This window comes from Spermophilus citellus (assembly GCF_964194105.1).
Source record: "Spermophilus citellus genome assembly, chromosome: X".
Classification (NCBI taxonomy): Eukaryota; Metazoa; Chordata; class Mammalia; order Rodentia; family Sciuridae; genus Spermophilus; species Spermophilus citellus.
The window spans coordinates 75,980,588-76,002,441 of record NC_138190.1 but is presented as its reverse complement, the minus strand read 5'-3'; the positions used below and the strand labels follow the sequence as shown (position 1 = coordinate 76,002,441).

General features: G+C 35.3%; 1 protein-coding gene across 2 annotated transcripts in view; it reads right to left on the bottom strand.

Moving 5' to 3' along the window:
• Nucleotides 1–21,854, bottom strand: part of MTMR8 (myotubularin related protein 8) — a 101,123-nt gene that overhangs the window by 23,229 nt on the left and 56,040 nt on the right. For both annotated transcript variants that reach the window (XM_081277810.1, XM_081277811.1), the window contains 4 exons: nucleotides 18,376–18,501; nucleotides 16,657–16,706; nucleotides 12,959–13,159; nucleotides 10,252–10,380 (listed from right to left, as the gene is read on the bottom strand). In XM_081277810.1, coding sequence (XP_081133936.1) covers nucleotides 10,252–10,380; nucleotides 12,959–13,159; nucleotides 16,657–16,706; nucleotides 18,376–18,501 — 506 coding nt within the window. The remainder of the gene's footprint in view (nucleotides 1–10,251; nucleotides 10,381–12,958; nucleotides 13,160–16,656; nucleotides 16,707–18,375; nucleotides 18,502–21,854) is intronic.

Sequence of the window (21,854 nt, the reverse complement as noted above, 5' to 3'; positions counted from 1 at the left end):
ATCTTTCAATCCCCTGGTATGGACTGGTGCTTAAAGACACTAAATGAAGATTAACTATTAGATCACAGAGAGCTAAAGAATGCTGTGCCCTTTATTAGAGCACCTCTGCCAGATATCATACATTAATGGATGACATTTAAAACAACACAGGTACATGGTTGGAGCTGTAGATTTGTCTTACATGTTCTACACAGTAAATATTTTATGGGAGAATCAACCACGATTTGCCTTTCCCTTTGAGGTTCAACAGTACACATGTTTACAGATGTCTATAGGATACTTCAATAGGCATCTATTTAAAAATTCAAATAATTTTAAAATGCTTTCTCTGAACATAAGAGAATCAAACTAGAAGTCAATAGCAGAAATATAACAGGAAAATAAAAGCACACAGAAACTAATGAGTATACTTCCATATATTCCTTGCAGATATGATTTAGATGCTTGTCACACATTCCCACCAGAAATTCAGCATTGACATTATACTGATGAAATCCTCCTTACTGACTGTAGTTGTTGTAGTATTCCTTTATTATTTTGATGTCTGCAGGGTGCATAGTTATAATCCCTGGTTTATTCCAGACATAGGTAGTAACCTGTGTTTTCTCTTTTTTGTCACTCTTTTGATCTTTATATCCTCCCTGTTTATAATTTTCTTTTTCTGGGGGTATTGACGTGCTGTCTTAAGAATAGTTGATATTTCTTTTTTGATATTTCTTTTCAAATGTAGACATTTAGAACAATACATTTCCCTTTCAGCTCTAATTTAGCTGTGTCCTACAAACTTTGGTATGTTGTATTTTCATTTATTTCAATGAATTTTCCCTTGAAACTTTATTATATACATGGATAATTTAGAAGTATGCTATTTAGTTTCTATGTGTTCATAGATTTTCCTGTTATTGACTTCTAGTTTGATTAGAGAAACATTTCATATAATTTCAAGTTTTCTAAAAAGTATATTGAGCATTATTTAAGGACATGATCTATCTTGGTATTTTGTTCCATGAGTACTTGAAAATAATGTGTATTCTTCTGTTTTTGAGTAGACTGGTATACACATGTGAATTAGATCCTGCTGAATGACTGTGTTGTTAATTTCTTCTCTCTCCTTGCTGGTTTTCTGTGTGAATATTCTATTGACCGTTGAGAGAGGAGTATTGGTATCTCCAACTCTGTAGCTCTCTTTATAACTTCTTTCAGTATTGTTATTGTTTGCTTCACATATTTTATATCTCTGCTGCTTGGATCATATATATTTAAGGTTAATATTTATTATTCTTGACCTTTTTATCATTATATATTGTTTCTTTGTCTACAGTAATTTTCTTTTTTATGATGTCTACTGTATCTGATATTAGTATGGCCATTCCTGATTTGATTTACACTTTCATGATATATATCTTTCCATCCTCTTACTTTCAATCTACCTATGTCATTATATTTAAAGCAAGTTACTTACAGCAGCATAAAGTGTTTAAATTTTATCCACTCTTCTAATCTTTATCTTTTAATTTGTATATGTGGATCATTTAAATTATATATAACTATGATATTAGAACTTAATAATTCCATATTATTATTTTCTCTATTCATTCTCTTTTCTGTTTTCTTTCCCTGACTTCCTGTAGGTTACTGAAATATACATATATATGCATATATATACATATGCACATATATATTATATATATAATACATATATATATATTTATAAATGGACACAATACCTTTATTTTATTTATTTATTTTTATGTGGTGCTAAAGATCAAGCCCAGTGCCTCCTATGTGTGAGGCAAGTGCTCTACCACTAAGCCACAATCCCAGCACTGGAATATATATTTTTAAATTTTGTTTTCATTAAAATGTTTTTGAATTTTACTTGGACTTTTTAGTGGTTTCTCTAGGCAGTATAATTTATTTATATATACATACACACACACACACACACACATATATATATATATATATATATATATATTTATACACACCCACACATACTGTGTGAGTATATGAGTGGATTATCACAGTCTACTAGTATTGATATTTTATAAGTTTGAGTGAAGTGTACAAAACCTTCTTCTCTTTACATCCCTTTCTTCTCCTCCATTTAAAATTGTCTTAAATATTTTATCTCTATATATGTAGAGCTATATCGTCAATGTTTTACTTTTTGATTCTAATGTTAAATAATTTAGACAATTCAAAAGGAGAAAGTCTATCATACTTACACATTTTTATTCTTTCCATTGTTCCTTCTTCCTTTCTGATGTTTCAAGATCCCTTGTTTTATCATTTCCTTTCTCATTAGAGAAATTTTTTAGGCCTTTCTTTTAGGGTATGTTTGCTACCAATACATTCTCATTCATCTTTCTTTCAATCCTGAAGGATATTTTCTTCAGTTAAAAATTCTCCATTGATAGTTCTTTTTGTTCAGTGCTTAAAATGAGACCTTCTTTCTGGCTTCCCTGATTGCTGGTGAGAAATCTGTTGTCATTTGAATGGTTTTCCCTTTTAAGGTGTCATTTCTCTGTTGTTGTTTTCAAGAATGTTTTTGTTGTTTTAATAAGTTTGACTATGATATTTCTTGGTGTGAATTTTGGGTTTATTCTATTTGATAGTAACACATCTTGTTGAATCTATAGGTTTATATCTTTTACCATATTTGGGATATTTTCAGATTACACTTATCCTCCATATCTATAGGTTCTGCATCTGTAAATTCAACCATTCGCTGAACAAAAGTGTAGTTAGACCAAGAGTAGTAGCACATACCTGCAATTCCAGTGGCTCAAGAGGCTGAAGCAGGAGGATGACAAGTCCAAAGATAGACTTAGCAACTTTGGGAGGCCCTAAGCAACTCAGTGAGACCCTGTCTCAAAATAAAAAGGGCTGGGGATGTGTGGCTCAGTGGTTTGAGTATCCCTGGATTCAATCTCTACTATCAAAACCAAATGTAATTAGGCCTATGATGGTTGATCTTTACTGAACATGTACAGATTTTTTGTTAGTATAAAATAGTACTGTATAACCATTATTTATATAGCATTTACACTGTATTAGGTATTATAAGATGATTTAAAGTATTCGGGAGACTGTGCACCAGTTATAGGCAAATTCTATGCCATTTTATGTAAGGGACTTGAGCACTCATGGATTTTGGTTTCCACAGCGGGTAGTGTTTCTGGAATCAATTCCCATTGGATTCTAAGAGACAACTGTATTTCTTTGAGTATTCCCTCAGCACCTGTCTTTGCCCACTACTTCCAAGTGTCCAGTGATACCAGGGTTAGTTTGTTTCTTATTGTCCCACTGAGGTTTTGTTTGTTTTTTTTTCAGTCAGTTTTCTCTTACACTTTTCCCCCTCTTACTCCTATTTTTACTTAAGTTCAAATTCTTTCATTTCTCCCTTCCATTCTGCTATTGAGCCTATTGTGTTTTCATTGCTGTTACTTTATTACTCCATTATACGGTTTCCATTTGGTTCTTTCATATCTTCAGTTTTTCTTTATTTTTTGGTAGTATTGGGGATTAAACCCTTGGCCTCACACATGCAGATCAGTACTCTACCACTGATCTATATCCCTAGCCCTTTAAAAAAAATTTTGGCGATAGTTTCACACCAATTTGCCCAGGCTGGCCTCAACTTAAAATATTCCTGCCTTAGTCCCCTGAATAGCTGGGATTATAGTCACGTGCTACCATGCCAGGGTATCTTCAATTTCTTTGCTGAGACTTATAAAAATTTATTTCAAGTAAGTTTTGAATTGCTTCTTGAGGAATCTTGATGATTGCTGTTTAAAATATTTGTCAGATAATTCTAACATCACTGTCATCTTGTATTGGAATGTACTACCTTTTTTCATTCAAGTTGATATTTTCCACACTTTTGTTCTGATGACTGATTTTCACATTAAATAGACATTTGGGGAATGTTGTTAAGAGTCTCTGAATTTTAATTAGATTTTCTGTTTAACCAGGCTTGTTTCCAATGGCCCTCTTCTGGCTTGGGACAACAAAGTAGGAAGTTCCTCCTCATTATAGGTCAGGAGGGAGTATAAGTTGAAGCTCTTCACTTAGCCTATATTGACACTTGACTTGGGGAGGGCCTCCAAAGTACTACTAAATGGAAGCAAAGTGGCAGGCTTCCCACTAGACATATGCTGATAACATCATAAGATGGACAGATATGCCCCATTACCTTTCCCCATGATACTTCCAATGATACCACAAGGCATGGCCTCATTAATGCTGGGTGGTGGTGAAATTCTTGACTCTCAAAAGGCTTCTTCTGATACTATCCAAGTAGAGAGAGGGACAAATACCATATTCCTATTGAGTGAAAGTAGAAGTCCAGGCTCTCCACATGGTCTCACTAGCATTAGAGGAAGGGAAGTATACACTGGGGATGAAAATCCCAATCCCCATTTGGCCTTCTCTAACACCACCAGTGGGGAGGTACAGGGATATTTAGGTGTTTATTCCAGCTTGATGAGGGCAGAAATATTGACTCCTAATTTGGCCTCTGTGGATTGGTTAGAGTGCCAGTTTTTTTTTTTTTCTTTCTGTAGGGTATGATAAGAAGAGAGCTATTATTGTCTAAGGATTTCTGTCTTAGTAGGCTGTCTCTTTCCTGGTTCTTTAGCTAGACAGAACAGGATTCTTTGGGTTTTCATGCCCTTGGCATTTCTGTGCTACCACCTTCTTTAGGTCCAAGTCTGGGATATACGAGGCAAAAAGAAAACTATAGAACTTGCCATCATATTGTTTCTTCTGACTTGTAAAGTCTACTCAATTTGCCTCCTTCTGTGTGTCTTTTATTGTGGTTTAATATTGGTTTTATGATATACAGGGGTAGTTTACTTAGTGGGAGGAGTAGGGGAAATATTTCTATTCCAGTTTTCACTCAATTTAATTTTGATTTCTAAAGAAATGCAGAAGAATTTCTGATATTACATTTATCAATAATCACATGTAAACTATATCAATTCCCCACCTGGAACCCCCACCTAGAACATCCAAACCCAGTAATAATAATGGTGACAGAAAATATCTATCATTGATAACATTGTTGAAGTAGATAACATTGATAACATCATGGAGTAGAGAACTTCAAAACTCTATCCTTCCACTAAAAGAATGACTAAGCAAGCAAAAACTATAAGAATTACATTTTCCAAAACTCTAGAATCTAATAAAATTTAAAATAATCAGGGGAATGCATAATGAAAGGAGAAGCAACAAAATTTTGGTAAGAGATTGCTACAACATTTTGATTTATCTCCCTACTATTCCATAACCCAACTTAGTGGTGACCTAGGGGATGGTGGGCCACTTTGCTTAGATAAATTTCTGCTGCCAGATGGGCAATATAGACCTTAATTTCAAAAATTGTGATTATATATTTTCAATTGTCTCCTGGCCCTCAGGGATGGGCTCAGGGCCTTGTTTTTTGTTTTGTCCACCTTGGAACTGTCTTACAGAGTTAGCATAGTAGCCTGTATGACATTTGTTGACAGTATACCAGTGACAGCCACCTGATGATAGATGGGACAATCAGCAGAGAATGAAAAGCCTGAAAAGTAAGTGACTGGGGAAGGAGATATATAGGAGAATAAGGGCTTTGAAAAGCTCCTGCATATATCAGAGAATATAGAAGTCTAGGCACTTGCTCAGGGCTGAACACATACTCAAAAATATTTAAGACACTAATCTTTCATTTGTGGCTGATTTTTAGGTTCTATACAAGCAGAAAATGAAGACCAAGGCAGAGTTATGAATGGTGTGGCTAAGCATTGAAGGTGTACACCAACATAAAGCCAATCCACAAAAACTGGGAAATATTTTTGGGAGACACAAATGGAAATATCTGTTATTTTACTAGCTGACCAGTAAGCTAGTGCAAAAGAGAATTCAGTAAATACACAGGACAAAGGATACATTCTTTACAAAATCATTTATAAAAGCTACTGAACCGGGGCTGGGGTTGTAGCTCAGTGGTAGAGTGCTCACCTAGTGTGTGTGAGGCACTGGGTTCGATCTTCAGCACCACATAAAAATAAATAAATAAAAATAAAGGCATTGGGCTGGGGTTGTGACTCAGTGGTAGAGCACTTGCCTAGCATGTGTGAAGCACTGGGTTTGATCCTCAGCACCACATATAAATAAATAAAATAAAAGTCCACTGACAACTAAAAAAATTTTAAAAAAAGGCATTGTGTCCACCTACAACTAAAAATATATTTTTAAAAAGCTACTAAACCAACAATCATACCCTCAACCCAACAAACAGCAACAAAAACTTCACTAGAATCCCTTTAGATTCCAAGTGAGAATCTGATTACCAGGATTACTACATTATAATATTCAATTGATCTGGTGTTTGATAAAGGTTTAAGAGTTGCTAGAAAGAAACAAAAGTATTGCCCATTCATAGGGAAAAAAACAAATTAGTAGAAACTCTTCATAATAATGGTCTTAAACAGTTTCTACTAATTTGATTGGTAAAATAGACTTTAAAAATACATGATCCAAATTAATGTTGTTTTCACTAGACTCCCTTTCGCATCAAAGTGAGAAAATTAAATGGATAGAAACATATATGCCATGAAAATAATAACCAAAATAGTTGGTGTGTATGTACTAAGGACAAATGAGTCTTTTAAGTCAAATATTGTTACAAAATGGAAACTTCAATATCCCATTTTCTATTTCCTTTTGTTTTTTGGTACTAGAGCTTGAACCCAGAAGCACTTTACTACGAGCTACACCCCAATCCCTTTATTATTATTTATTTTTTTAGCAGAGTCTAAGTTCCTTAGGGCTTTGCTAAGTTGGTGATACTGGCCTCAAATTTGTGATCCTCCTGCTTCAGCCTCCCTAGCCACTGGGATTACAGGTGTGTGCCACAACACCCGCCTTCCATTTTCTATAAAGAATAGAAAAAACTAGACAGATCAATAAGAAACAGAGACTTGAACAACATTATAAATCAAGCATACCTAAAGATATATGTAGAACACTCCATCCAATAATTAGAGAATAGTCATTTTCCTCAAATTATACACATTATTGTCAGAAGACACATCATTCTCCAGTTCAGAACATATATTAGGCCACAGAACATGACTGAATAAATTCAAAAACTTTGAAATAATAAAAATACATTCTCTGACTACAATGGAATAAATTAGAAATCAGTAACAAAACTGGAAAATTCAAATTTGTGAAAATTAAACAATACATTGTTGGATCAAAGAATATGTTGTGAGGGAATCCAAAAATACTTTTAGATGAATGAAAATAAAAATACAACATACCAAAACATGGGATTCAGAGAAAGCAGTGCTAAAAGGGATATTTATTGCTATACATGAAATTAATAGTTTTCAAATTTAATTTTTACTTGCACTTCAAATCAATAACATTACACATTAACAATAGAGAAATAGATGAGCAAATAAAACCCAAAACTAGAAAATGAAAGAAATAATAAATATTAGAACAAAGATACATGAAATAATGATTAGAAAAACTGTAGATCAATAAAACCAAAGTTGGGTCTTTGAAAAGATCGACATAAGATACAAATCTTTAAGCTAAAATGATTTTTAAAAGGAGAAAGAGAAGTCAACCAAAAATTAAACTGGGGATATTATTCCTCATCATACAGAAATAAAGATGAGAAGAGGATACTATGAATAATTTTATGCCAAAATTAAAAAGATGAAATAAATAAATTTCTAGAAAAACATAACTGCCGAAAAGTGATCTAAGGAGAAATAAGAAATCTGAACAGGTCTAGAAGTAGAGGCATTACACTATGAATTCAAACAACAACAAGTGCTGGCGAGGATGTGGAGAAAAGGGTACACTTGTACATTGCTGGTGGGACTGCAAATTGGTGCGGCCAATTTGGAAAGCAGTTTGGAGATTCCTGGGAAAGCTGGGAATGGTACCACCATTTGACCCGGCTATTGCCCTTCTCGGACTATTCCCTGAAGACCTTAAAAGAGCATGCTACAGGGACACTGCCACATCGATGTTCATAGCAGCACAATTCACAATAGCTAGACTGTGGAACCAACCCAGATGCCCTTCAATAGATGAATGGATAAAAAAAATGTGGCATCTATACACAATGGAGTACTATGCAGCAATAAAAAATGACAAAATCAGAATTTTCAGGGAAATGGATGGCATTAGAGCAGATTATGCTTAGTGAAGCTAGCCAAACCCTAAAAAACAGATACCAAATGTCTTCTTTGATATAATAAGAGCAAGTATGAACAGAGCAGGGAGGAAGAGTAGGAAGAAAAGAGTAACATTAAACAGAGACTTGAGATGGGAGGGAAAGGGAGAGAAAAGGGAAATTGCATGGAAATGAAGGGAGACACTCATTGCTAAACAAAATTACATATAAGAGGTTGTGAGGGGAATGGGAAAATAAACAAAGAGAGAAATGAATTACAGTAGATGGGGTAGAGAGAGAAGATGGGAGGGGAGGGGAGGGGGGATAGTAGGGGATAGGAAAGGTAGCAGAATACAACAATTACTATTAGTGCATTATGTAAAATTGTGGATGTGTAACTGACGTGATTCTGCAATCTGCATTTGGGGTAAAATTGGGAGTTCATAACCCACTTCAATCTAATGTATGAAATATAATATATCAAGAGCTTTGTAATGTTGTGAACAACCAATAAAAAAAATGTAAAAAAAAATAAACGATAAAAAAAAAGAAGTAGAGGCATTAATTAGGAAACAAAAACGTCCCAAGAAACAAATTCACTGGTGAATTCTCAGAAATATTTAAAGAATAAATTTTAAGGCTTTAATTTTAAGACTCCCTAACTCATTCTACAAGGCTAGCATTATTCTGACACTAAAGCTAAAGAAATCACAAGAAAACAAAACTTCAGATCAATGTCCGTTATGAATATACATGCAAAAATTCTCAACAGTATACTAGGCAACCAAATGAAGCACCATATTAAGAGGATTATACGCCATGAGTAAGTGATATTTACCCCAGGAAAGCAAAGGCAGTTAGTTCAGCACAATGAAAATCAAACAATATAACATACCACATTAATAGCAATAAGAGGAAAACACATAATCATCTCAATTGGTACAGGACAAATATCTGACATACTCTAGCATCCTTTCTTCATGAAAGCACTCAACAAACTAAGTACAGAAGGGGATGTGCTAAATATGGAGAGGGTGTTTGTGAAAAACCTAGAGTTAACTTCACTCAATGGAGAAACACTAAAGGTCAGGAATAGGACAAGGATGCCTGCTTATACTACTTTTATGCAACACTACATTGGAAGTTCTAGCCAGAATAATTAGTTAAGAAAAGGAAATACATCCAAATTTCAAAGAAAGTAAATCCATCTCTATTCAGAAATGATAAAAATCTTATATACTATAAAATACTAAATAACCTCCAAAATAAGTTATTATAGCTAATAAATGTATTCTCCTCCTCTCAGTTTGTGAGCACTTCAGCCTGTTGAGGCTTTGGAAAAATGTAGCACATACTACCAGCACTATTTCTTTCATTTTTTTCTTTGTTGTAGAAGAAGATACATGGAAAGACTAAAGAAATAAAACAATCTGCATCCCTGACTGGTTACATTCCTATACATCAATTATTATTTCTCTTTTATTTTCCCCAAGCACATGCTATGGTTTGAATAAGTGCTCCCTCAAACGTCCATGTCTTGGAAGCTTGATGCCCAGGGTGGTATTATGAGGCTGTGTAACTTTTAGGATGTGGGGCCTAGTGAGATATCTATAGGTCATTGGATGTATAGTCTAGAAGGGGATTGTGGGACCCTGGTTTCTTCTTGTTCTTTCATTGCTCTGCTTCCTGGTTTATGTGGTGAGCAGTTTGTTCTGCCTTGATGTACTGCCCTCTCCAGAGAACCAAAGCAATGTGGCACTTGATTTTGGACTAAAACATCCAGAACCATGAATCAATATAAACCTTTTCTCTTTATGAGTTAATTGCTTCAGGTATGTCATTATAGAAATAAGAAGCTAATTAATACAGCAACTAATAGCACAGACCAAAAAAACCAAACAGGATTGAGCTCTTATAAGAGGTGGCAAAGAATAAGTCATATTGGGACAGATTGTCCTACTCCATAGCCAGGCTTGTGAAAATGATGGCAGCTATCTAAGGACAGGCAAGGCAGCTAAGACCCCAGGGCCTGCTAAAATAATAGAGGGAACTTAAAAACTTACTGAATGTTGTAGGGCACAGTACTAGGATTGAGCACTCCATATACAGTGAAACCTTTATAGAGGGGGTTCCTGAAGTCTGGTTTCCTCTGAACCAAGAAAGGCCACACAGAATGTGTTTTCTCATAGACTCTGTTAGAAAAGAAAAACAAACCAAAAAATTACAAACAGTAATCAAGTAATCTCAGCAGTACTGCTGAACTTTATATTTAGTCAAATATTACTAATAAGTATCCCAACTCAAGAAAGAAGGAAAATTGAAATAAGTGGCTAATGAATGTTGGTAGAGGAACAGATTTCTGGGCTCCAATTTATCTATCTTTAAAATGAATAAAATGTTAGTAAGAGTTCCAAATTAAATAGCAAGAGTTCTAAGTCCAGTGTTTGCTGTGGATGTGGCTACAAGATCTTAGAAAATTTCCTAGCTGTTTCTGGGCCTGTTTCCTTGTCTGTACAATGTGGCCTCTAGCATGTCTTCCAAATCTAGGATTCTATGAAATGATGACCTTTCCAGTTTTAAAAATATTGTATTTGGGTTTGGATATAACTCAGTTGGTAGAGTGCTTGCCTAGCATGCACAAGTCCCTGTGTTCAATCCCCAGCACCACAAAAAATATTGGATTTTTAAAAAATGTCTGGTAGTTTAAGAAATGGAAATCCTAGATGGAATATTTATGGTTCGCCCATGTTTCCAGCTTCTTCTCCCTTCAGAAGGTTAAAGACAGTGAAAGACAATTGGCAGTTTATACTAGCAAATATTTTTGAGTTATTCCAGGTAGGTAACCAAAGATTGTGGTATTTATATGGCAAGACTGATTCTTCTACTTTAATTAGGCCTGCAAGTAACCTGATCAACCAATAAGGAAGTTCCTTATTTAACACTTCAAAATACATGGGATCCACTGGTCCCAATGAGATCTGTATGTAACCACACATGGAAAGGTCATTTGTACACACTGTGTCGAAGAAAGCTGGAGGAGGAGAATGAAGGAGAATACTATAGGTGGTAGTACCTAAAATTGTGGTCCTGTAACTTTTACAACCCACAGACCATTTCAGTCAGGCTAAAGGCCCTTTATATCCATCTTCCTCATCTGTCACTGGTTAAAAACAACAACAAATCTTCCAGAGTTAAGGTAACTAATATTTATTGTTACCTATGTGTCAAATTACTATTACAGACTATTTATCCAAAATACTTCCTTAAATCTTTATAATAAAATCCTGTGAGGTGTTTAGTTCTAAATTACTAATATAAGATAAAAAAATTAATTAGCCTAAGCTCACATAGCTAATAGGTGACAAATTCAAAGTTTGTATCTTGGACTACCTTATTCTAACTAAGGCTTATGCTTTTCCTTTCATGAGTGAATGACAGTTCTGCTTATTTTAAGTAATCAGTATTTTAACATATATTAAAATGTTCAACTTTTCTACTTTAACATCGAGATTCAGAATTGTGTGGGAAATGAGTCCAGATATATTAATCTCATTTTAAGAAGGGAAAAAAATTATGGAAAAATGGACAGCCGGTTGATAGAAAGAACAGGTGTAAAATCATTTGGGGAGAGAGTGATAAAGGTCTTGTTGCAAAAAAAAGAGTGGGGAGGGAGATAGATAGGTATGTATGTATGCAAGGAAGCATCTAAGTAAATACACGTTAAAGCAGAAAGCTTCATTGCTGTTCTCTATGTTGTCAAGAAAAATAATGGAATCATGGAGAGCAGATGCCATCTAGGCTATGTCATGAACCTGAGCTGTTAAGGCAGCCAATAGTGTGAAATGTTTTCTCTGCCTCTAAAATAAGAAGAGTGATGCTCAGAGGTGCTCCACACCTTGTGAATCTCATAAACTATTTATGTTTTCTACATCATGGGGATGTTGGTTCAAGCCAGGGTGACAAAGTTAAACTGACTACAAGAACTGGACAGATAACATTGCAAGTAGGCTAGGATTGAACAATAGGGAGTGGCAAGAACTGCAGCCAATGAAAATTTGTCCCATTTCAAATGCAGGAGCTGCTATTTAGCTCTAGTTAATTATTGATATAAGAGAATATAGGACCAGTGTTGACAGAGTTCCTGGTTTTTCAAAATATTTTGGTAAAACAGCTTATCTACTTTTAAAAAAATCCTAAATTAACTGGATTTGATGTTAAATTCTCTAACACTTAAACGTTGGCAACCGAATTCACATTTTAAATACTCACAGACTAAACAAACCTCGACTGTTGGGCTGGGATGGGTCTATGAGCTGCCAGTTTGTGATCTCTGATACAAGTGAAAAGGATTGTGGGTAATAACCATTCATACCACAATGATTGATTCTTTGTTTTTAATTTTGTATTGGTGCATTATAATTATACATAATAGCAGGATTCATTATGTCATATTCATATATGCACACAATTTGATAAATCTCATTTCCCAGTACCTTCCCTTCACCATCCCTGATCCTATAGCAGACCTTGTATATTCCCTATTTTATTGGCTCCTCATGATTGCCCTGGAAAGTAGGCATTATGATCTCTATTTTACAGATGAGGAATCTGAGGTTCCAAGAGATCCCTGTGCAAACATTGAGTGCTTTATGATTCAAAAGTTCTTTTCATTATTGTTATCTCCTCCCATTTCCCTGATTGCTGTCTAAAATTCAGAGTGGTGAGTGCATTCTTCTCTCTATTCAGAGTTTTCTCACAAAATGAATTCACCTTAGATCTTCCCGATCCTTTTGGCAGTTTCCAAGGAAGTTTCCAAATTGGCAGGAGAAAACATGGTCATGGATCTCCAGCAGAAAGTTTTCATTAAATTCAAAGGCACAGGGAAACTGTTCCATTAATTGCCAAATACAGTCTAGGAACTGGGTGAAGATAGGGGACACTTCTTTAGAGTCCCCATCCAGGTGGCCACACCTGAGAAATGCAAATCATGGTAAAGAAAGATACTGGTTAGCATCAGGGATTAAACTGTCTGTAGAAGACTATAAAAAGTTCACTTTGTGTCTCTGCTGCATTGGCAAGAAAATACCTCAAGTCAAAGTGCCATCCAGAATCTCAAAACCAGTTAATCATAGTAAGCCCGTTAGCCACTGGTGTCCTTCATTATTCTCTAGACTTTAAGAACTTTTGGTCATTTGTCCCCTTTCTCTTATACTCTCTCTCCAACAGGACTTTCTGCAATGATGGGAATTTTCTACAGTAGTAAGGTCAATACTAGAGTCACTGTGATGTCATTAGTTTAACTGAGAAAATGAATTTTTAATTGTATTAAATTTAAATTTAAACAGCTATGTTTAGCTTAATGTGAGCAAGGACCACACCAAGTTGTTCACTGCACAGTGCCTGGCACAAAATAGATAATGAAAATTATTAAATTTGCGAATGAAATTTCATCTCAGAACTGAGTAATGTTTTCTCCCTCATAATATCCTCTTTACCAACTCTACAACCTACAGGAAATCCTATCCCACTGGAAATCAACATGTCATCCTCAGCCTGTATGCTGAATGTTCTCTGCTTTCTGATATAACTGCAACCTGACTCACCAAGGACACCACCTCTTCTTGGGCCCCAAATCAATGATGAGTACTAGTCGTTCCAATTTTCCACATACCCTAATCCTAAAACAGGGTAGAAGTGCAATCAATCTTCTCCTTGCTCATATTGCTGCTTTCAAACTATTACTCATTTCACATTATTAAAAAAAAATTCACACACCACTAATCTCAGTGGATCCTGGATATAAACAACTTGGTTGGTCATAAAGGCATTCACAGTGGAATACTGATCTGTTTCACTTTTTTTTTTTAAATTCTTTGTAGTGTCTTCCACATGTTTATCAATAAATACTTACTGGGAGTTAAAAAAATACTTCCAATATGGGTCATACTGTTTAGATTATTACCTTCCCTTTCATCAATATTGTCTTTTACCAATATTATCTGAAGATTTTCACTCCAGTTTTACATATTTCTCTTTGGTGCTGTTGAAGATGACAACACTAGCTAAACTGAAAGTATCCTTAACTAACGGAAATATAATTATCTTCACCGATCTTCACCTCTGTTCTGCATCAGCATCCTGAGTCCATGGCTGTAGTCTGGTTCTTGAAACCACCCAGAAGTTCTTACCCCACCTCTGAAATTTTAATCTAAATAAATTACTCCGTATACATTCCAAAACATACTTTTTTTTAACCTCCTCTAGCCCTTATCAAAAAAGGCCTCTCCACCAGCCAGATCCTTATTGGCTTCCCTTTGTTCCTTATCCAACCTAGACTTCATTGTATGTCCCAACAACTATTGTCTCTCCATTTTCTTCATTTTTTTTTTTTTTGGTATTTCTTGTCATTATTCATCAAAACTCAACCACATATCAGCCTAAAAACCTAACTTCTCTTCTCTCACATCCTAATACTTAAAGAAGCTATAAAATCATATAAATTCATCCCATTCAAAATTAAATCTCCACATTAAGTCGAGACTCAAAAGTTCCCAAATAATCATTGTCCTGAAAACAATTTTCTCATCATCCTTAAAGCTCTTGAAAATTTTAAGCTACTTTCTCAAACCTCTAACCCATTTCACATCTTCCTTTACCCTAGATCTATGGTTTACTACAAAAGATCAAGTTCATTAAGTTCAAAATGTCTAACAAGTGTCTCTGACACTTTCACTCTCCTCCTGTATTTCCATCCAGTCTCCATGGAAGAGGTAGGTCCTTAGTTATATTTCCAGTTAATCTTTTCATTTGGACCGGAGCTTTCACCTCTTCCCAACTCCTCAGAAGTCTTAACTACCAAAAATGCATCATCTCTTTACAATCTTCAACCTTATCTTCTTTAATGTTTCTTTCTTCTCTACAAAGAAAATTGCTCAAATTTCTCCTGCCTTTAAATACCCAAATACTCAACCTCATAACCTATCTAGGCACAATCCCTTCTCATCCACCCCCTTTGGGAACTTGATTCTTAGGAAGAGAATTATACATTCACATTCTTCTTCTCTATTGCTTACTCATGCCTCTATTCACTGTTTTTTGGCTTCTACTTCCACCACTTTACTCAACTGGTTATCACTAAGGATCATTCAAACCCACATATTGCAAAATTGCCATATTGCCCTACTGGGTTATACGACACTGCTGACTACTCATGTGAGTTCTCCTCTCATTTTTTCTTTTGTTTCCTTAGATTTATTCTTACCTCTCCGACAACTCTTCAGTCACCTTCATGGGATTCTTTTCTTCAATAAATCTTCAAGTTTATCATCCAAGGCTTTGTCCTATCACTTGGTTCTTCTACAGACAACTTTTTGAGCGATCTTATCTGAAGCCATAGCTCAAAATGCCATTCACAAGCAGATTAACTCTCAAATCTCTAATCCTCTCTGTCAAATCCAGAACTAGGAAATTCTGAATTAGTACTGAGGAGTCTGCTTAGTGGACATGTCTTAGATGCCCCATGCCAAATAGGTCCTAAATTCAAAACACCTTTCCCCCAACACTTGCCCTGTATTGTTCTACATTCTCTCAGTAAACCCAGCAAACTAAGGCTTAAAAACTTGAAAGTTCTGCTAACCTTTTTCTTTCATTTCCTGATTCTTTCTATAAGTTCTACTTCCCAAATATCCTTTTATCTGTCTCAGTGGCCTCTGTCTTTTTATTTTGGGCCTTCATAAATTGTGATAAATCTCTAATTCATCCCCTTACCTCCAATCTCAATTTTCTATACCATTTCCCTGTTCAAAGTTCTCCAGTATAGCTTTACTAAGTAGAGAAAAATATTCAAAACTTTTAGGGAAGAAAGGAGGAAGGAAGGAATGGAGGGAGGGAGGAGGGAAGGAGGAAGGAAGATCACCTCCTTCCTAGCCTCCCTTTCCTAGATTCATTGCCTCTATTCTCCCCCTCTGTACTTTATGACCTAGTGACACTGGATCACTTGCAGTTCCTCAAATAAACCATTCTGTTTAACGCCTTTATGGTTTCACACACATCAATTCTGGAATGTTTTCCTCTTTCTATCTAACATCTACTACTTTAAAGCTCAGTTTATATGCACTATTCCAGGAAGCCACCTTTGCACCAGAATAGATAACCTTCCTTTATGTTTTTCTCTGACCTCTTTACGTAGAGTTAGGCACTTTTCTCTGTGGCCCATGAAAGCTTTTCTTTCCTAAAATATTTAACAATTGAATATAATTACTTGTATTCCTTCAAAACAGAGATGATATTCTGATCACCTTTGTAGACTTAATACCGTGAAATACTTTTTCTTGATGAAAAACATTTAGGGTCATGTTCAAATTTCTGTTTCTTCCTACACAATACCAAATTGGTAAATCTGGATTTTATTAAATCTTACCCAAAGGAACTCTTCACACACCCCTCCTTCAAAATAAAGATATTTTTACCTTTGGGAGAACTTGTGGCCCATAGATATCCATTCCTTCTCTATTAGAATCTTCATTTTATACAAAAAGAAGATTTTTGCATTAGGAAAATCATAAAATAACAATACACACAAGAATATCAAAACATTTTGCTGAAATGAATGAGTTGATAAGAAAATAAAGTTAAAATCCAAAATGATAAGTATGTAACTTTGATTACAATTATAGGCATATATATAGGTTGCCTTCAAACTTTATATGCACTCAGGAGAAATTACATTGGATTTGTATCTAGTGTCACTTTTTTTGGCCTTTACATGACACCATAATTAAATGTAATCATGTGCTTATGCACAATGTTAAACTCAACCCATAAAAAATAAGAATCCAAAGGCAGAATTTGAGTTTGTACTAAGAATGAAATAATTTTCAAAGTTAAAAGAAAATTCTAGGCTAGGAGTGGTGGTACATGTCTGTAATCCCAGTTATGCAGAAGACTGAGGAAGGAGGATCATAATTTGGAGACCAACCTTAGCAACTTAATGAAATCCTGTCTCAAAATAGAAAATAAAAAGGGGCGGGGGATATAGCACAGTGGTAAAGCACCCCTAGATTCAATCCCTAGTACTACATATACACACATGCAAAAAAAAAAAAAACTAAAGAAATGAGGATAAACCATGATTATCCGTTCTCTTTTTTAGGAAGATCAACAAAGTAGCATTGGCTTCAACACAAGAAAACAACCACGAGTCTGATGTTCACATAGATATGTTACAGAGGATGACCTTATTAGGCAGTCCATTTTACTGTTAACCATTTAGCTTTACAAACTTTCTGAGCCTTTCCTATACTTTATAACAGCCTGTTGTATACAACTTAACTTCTTTTTTAAAATTTTTTTTTATTTTTTTATTTTATTTATTTTATTGGTTGTTCACAACATTACAAAGCTCTTGACATATCATATTTCATACATTAGATTGAAGTGGGTTATGAACTCCCAATTTTACCCCAAATGCAGATTGCAGAATCACATCGGTTACACATCCACAATTTTACATAATGCCCTATTAGTAATTGTTGTATTCTGCTACCTTTCCTATCCCCTACTATCCCCCCTCCCCTTCCCTCATATCTTCTCTCTCTACCCCATCTACTGTAATTCATTTCTCTCCTTGTTTATTTTCCCATTCCCCTCACAACCTCTTATATGTAATTTTGTATAGCAATGAGGGTCTCCCTTCATTTCCATGCAATTTCCCTTTTCTCTCTCTTTCCCTCCCATCTCATGTCTCTGTTTAAAGTTAATCTTTTCTTCCTGCTCTTCCTCCCTACTCTGTTCATAGTTGCTCTCATTATATCAAAGAAGACATTTGGTATTTGTTTTTTTAGGGATTTTCTAGCTTCACTAAGCATAATCTGCTCTAGTGCCATCCATTTCCCTGCAAATTCCATGATTTTGTCATTTTTTAGTGCTGCGTAATATTCCATGGTGTATAAATGCCACATTTTTACAACTTAACTTCTAATGGGTAATGAAGTACATTAAATGCACAACAGAAAGTATACAGACTATATATGCATTGTTTAGAGTAGCAAAACTAAAATATAGCTATTTTTTATAGATTTAAAGCTCATTCTTCTAAAAACATGGGACAAGTTAGTTGAGAGTTCTTTTATTAATTTATTCACAAACTGCTACTGACACAAAGTAAAATGAAATCACTGCTCTCTTACCATGAGTCCTTTGAATGTCCTATAAAATGGATCTAGAAGAATGCTGGCCACAGAGCAGACTTGTGCTGTGCGGTCCCACCCATCAGAACAATGGACTAAGACATTGGCCTTTTCTACTTTTACTGCCTGTGAATACAGGGCAAAAAAATATAATAAACCACCTTTGCTTAGCATGCTGGACTAATAATAGGGCTGTCAATACTGTCCTTATAGCACAGAGACATTTATCTAACTGGGTTACATTAATTTATTTACATAATATCAGAATCCTTTAGGGGGAATGAAAGAAAGAGTATATGAGAAGAAGGAAAGCTTATATAATAGGAAAATAAAATAAGAAAACAATACCTAATATGGGATAAAGGGAAAACCTAAGTCCATAAAAATAAGTATCATTTCTCAGAGGAAGAGTGGGTAGAAGGAGAAAGTCATGCTCAAAAACACAGGACAAATCCACATCCCAGTCCCAGATCTAATAAAGATTTTCTATAGCTATCTAGTCTTACTAACAAACCCTCCCAACTTAAGATAGAAGAGCTTGCCTGCCTTAGCTTGGTTTCTTTCCAATCAGAATAATGTAAAGACCTGAGCAATTTTGGCAATGGCAGATTTTGATTATTCATTTACTAATTCTAAGGCTTAATTATGTAACTGCATGTGCCAGGTAAGTACTATGTATTAGAGATACAAATATGATAATCAATTTCTACCTTTGAGGAGCCCACAAACTAGTCACAGTACCCAAAGGTAAATAATTATATAAGACACTGGAAAAACAACTGCTAGAGTGTAATGTGTGGTAAATATGTCCTTTTGCAGGAGCTGGGGGAACTTGAGCCTCAAAGAAAGAGTAGGACATCCTTAGGTGATTAATTCACGTATTCCTTAATTAATTCACGTATTCGTTCATTTGCATATATATGTCAGTCGCTGCTCAGTGTACAAGAGACACTACAGTGTGCACTAGGAATGCAAAGGAGACAAACTCTTGAACAAATTACTGCCAACAGGTGATAAATAAAACAATAAAATTCCACGACAGGTACAACAAAAGCACAAAAGATAAACAAAGAGGAACAGATAACTAAAATGGATGTTTTCAGTTAAATAGGCATTTGCCAGACTGACTACAAGGAAAGGACATTCCATCAGGGCAAACAAATGACAGCAAATATGTATGCAAGGAGGCATGACATAGGTTAGGAACTCTTAAATAGCTGGTTACCATTAAGTTTGGGCTGGGAGTGAGGGAAAGATGAGAAACAGAGCTGGCCAAGAGGACAAGGATAAGATGAACAAGTATGCATTTTATCTGGTGGCAAGAGGGAAACTATAAGGTTATGAAAGCAAAGAAGTATCATAATCAGATGTGCACTTTAAAAAGATCATTGTGGTGGCAGCAAGGAAAATGGCTTGGTAGAACACAAATTTGGATATAGGAAAAACAGTCGAGGAGCTACTAAAATCATGAAAGGACCACAAGTTCCTGAAGTTAAAAAAAAAGTAGCAATGGGGCTTAAAAGGAGAAGGATGGAAAGTATAAAAATTTAACAGGATATACTGAGAAAATGAATATGAGATGAAGAAGGAAAAGTCAAGGATAACACTAAAATGTACAGCTTAGTAACTAGATATATAGCAGTACCATCATTCTATAAAATACATATATGTTAGAAGTTAGTTTTAGAGAGTAGTGGGGCTAAGTGAGATTTCAGTTTTGGCTATGGTGAGTCTGAGGTAGGAGAGAGAGAGAGAGAGAGAGAGAGAACAAGAAAGTGCCAATGGAGAGTACAGGGGACAACTGGATATTTAGGTCTGGAGTTGAGGAGAGGGAAGGATCTAAGCCAGAGTGTAGAATTGACCACTGTCTCAATTGATATGGTAATAGGAATTGTGTACATAGCTGCTACTGTCCAGGTAAGGACCAAAAGTAAGAAAAGAAAAAAAAGCAGCAATGTTTAAAGGGCAAGAAGAGGAAGAAGGGCTATGATAGGAGTTAGCCTGTACAGAAACAGCCTGAAAGGTATTAAAAGCAGGAAGGAATGGCTGGATTAAAGCCAAAACAAAGAGTTGGGGGGTGGTCAAAAGTATAAATGTGACAGAGGTCAAAATAGAATGAAGATTTAAATTTGATAAGTGAAGAGTCATTAGTATCCCTAGCAAGAATAATAGTAATGGCATAGAAATTGGATCTTAGGAGCTGAAAGATGAAAAAAGGTGAAGAAGTATTCATAGGGAAGGCTAACTGTTTTCCAAATGGCTCTAAAAGGAAAGAGGGTACACTCTGGATCTAAAGTGTCCCCCAAAGGCCCATGTATTGAAGATTTGGTCCCAATCCTGAGATGCTATTGGGAGGTTGGGCCTAATGGATGGAAATTAGGTCATTGGAGACATGCCTTTAACGAGGTATTGGTACCCCAGTCCCTTCTTGCATCTCTGCTTCCCAGCCACTATGAAGTAAACATGTTGCTCTATTATGTACTCTTTCCATGATGTAGTGCCTCATCACAGGCCCAAAAACAAGGTGGCCAAGTGATAATGGACTGATACCTCTGAAACTAAGCTAAAATAAACCTCTCCTCCTTAAAAGTTGATTATCTCAGGTATTTTATCACAGTGAAGGAAAGCTAACACAGAGGGCAATTGCAAGAAGCAAGTATGATTATTTTTCTTTAAAGATAAAGAAAAAATATTTGAACATACTTCTGAAGGAAGAAACTAGTCAAAAAGAACAGGTTGAAAATATAGCAGAAAGAGGGATTAATTGATAGAGTTGGTTTCTTTAAAAAGTAGGAGAGGATGGGATTTATAATATAGGTAGCATATACACAGATTGGATATCAAGTCCTCTGTGATAGTCAGGAGAAAGACATTCAAAAATGTTAATAATAATAATGGGAAGATGAGGTATCACTTTGACTTTTCTGTGAATCAGGAGACATGTTTTAATATGTGCCTATAAAAAGTATAACCAGCTTGAAAGCAAGGTACAGATTGGCAACACCTGCTTGGTGCAGCAGGACTAGGACCCAACCAGGAACACATACAACAAATGCTAAGTAGGCAACTATAAACTTGAAATAGTACAAATTAAACCTGTAATAGTACAAATTAACATGTATAAAATTTATTTACTTGCAGCAATGCTCAGTAGTCAGAGTATAGGAAATTACTGAGGTAGCAAAGCAGGTAGAATAGAAGAATAAGGGACAAGGTGGAATGGAGAAGTTTCTATACCAACAGGTCTTGGTAAATAGGGAAGAAAGTTAAAAAAGTGAAGTTAAAAGTATAGAGATCTCAATGAGCTTGAAGAACCATGCTATCTAGAATAAATGTTTGAGAACTGGCGTATAAAAACTTAAAGAAATATAAGTGCAGAGAGTTCAACAGTCTGTACATGAACCTTCAAATCTCCTGAATAAAGAGGGAGAGACAGGTGTTAAGGCCTTTCTCAAAGTCTTTTATGGAGGAGGGAGAGA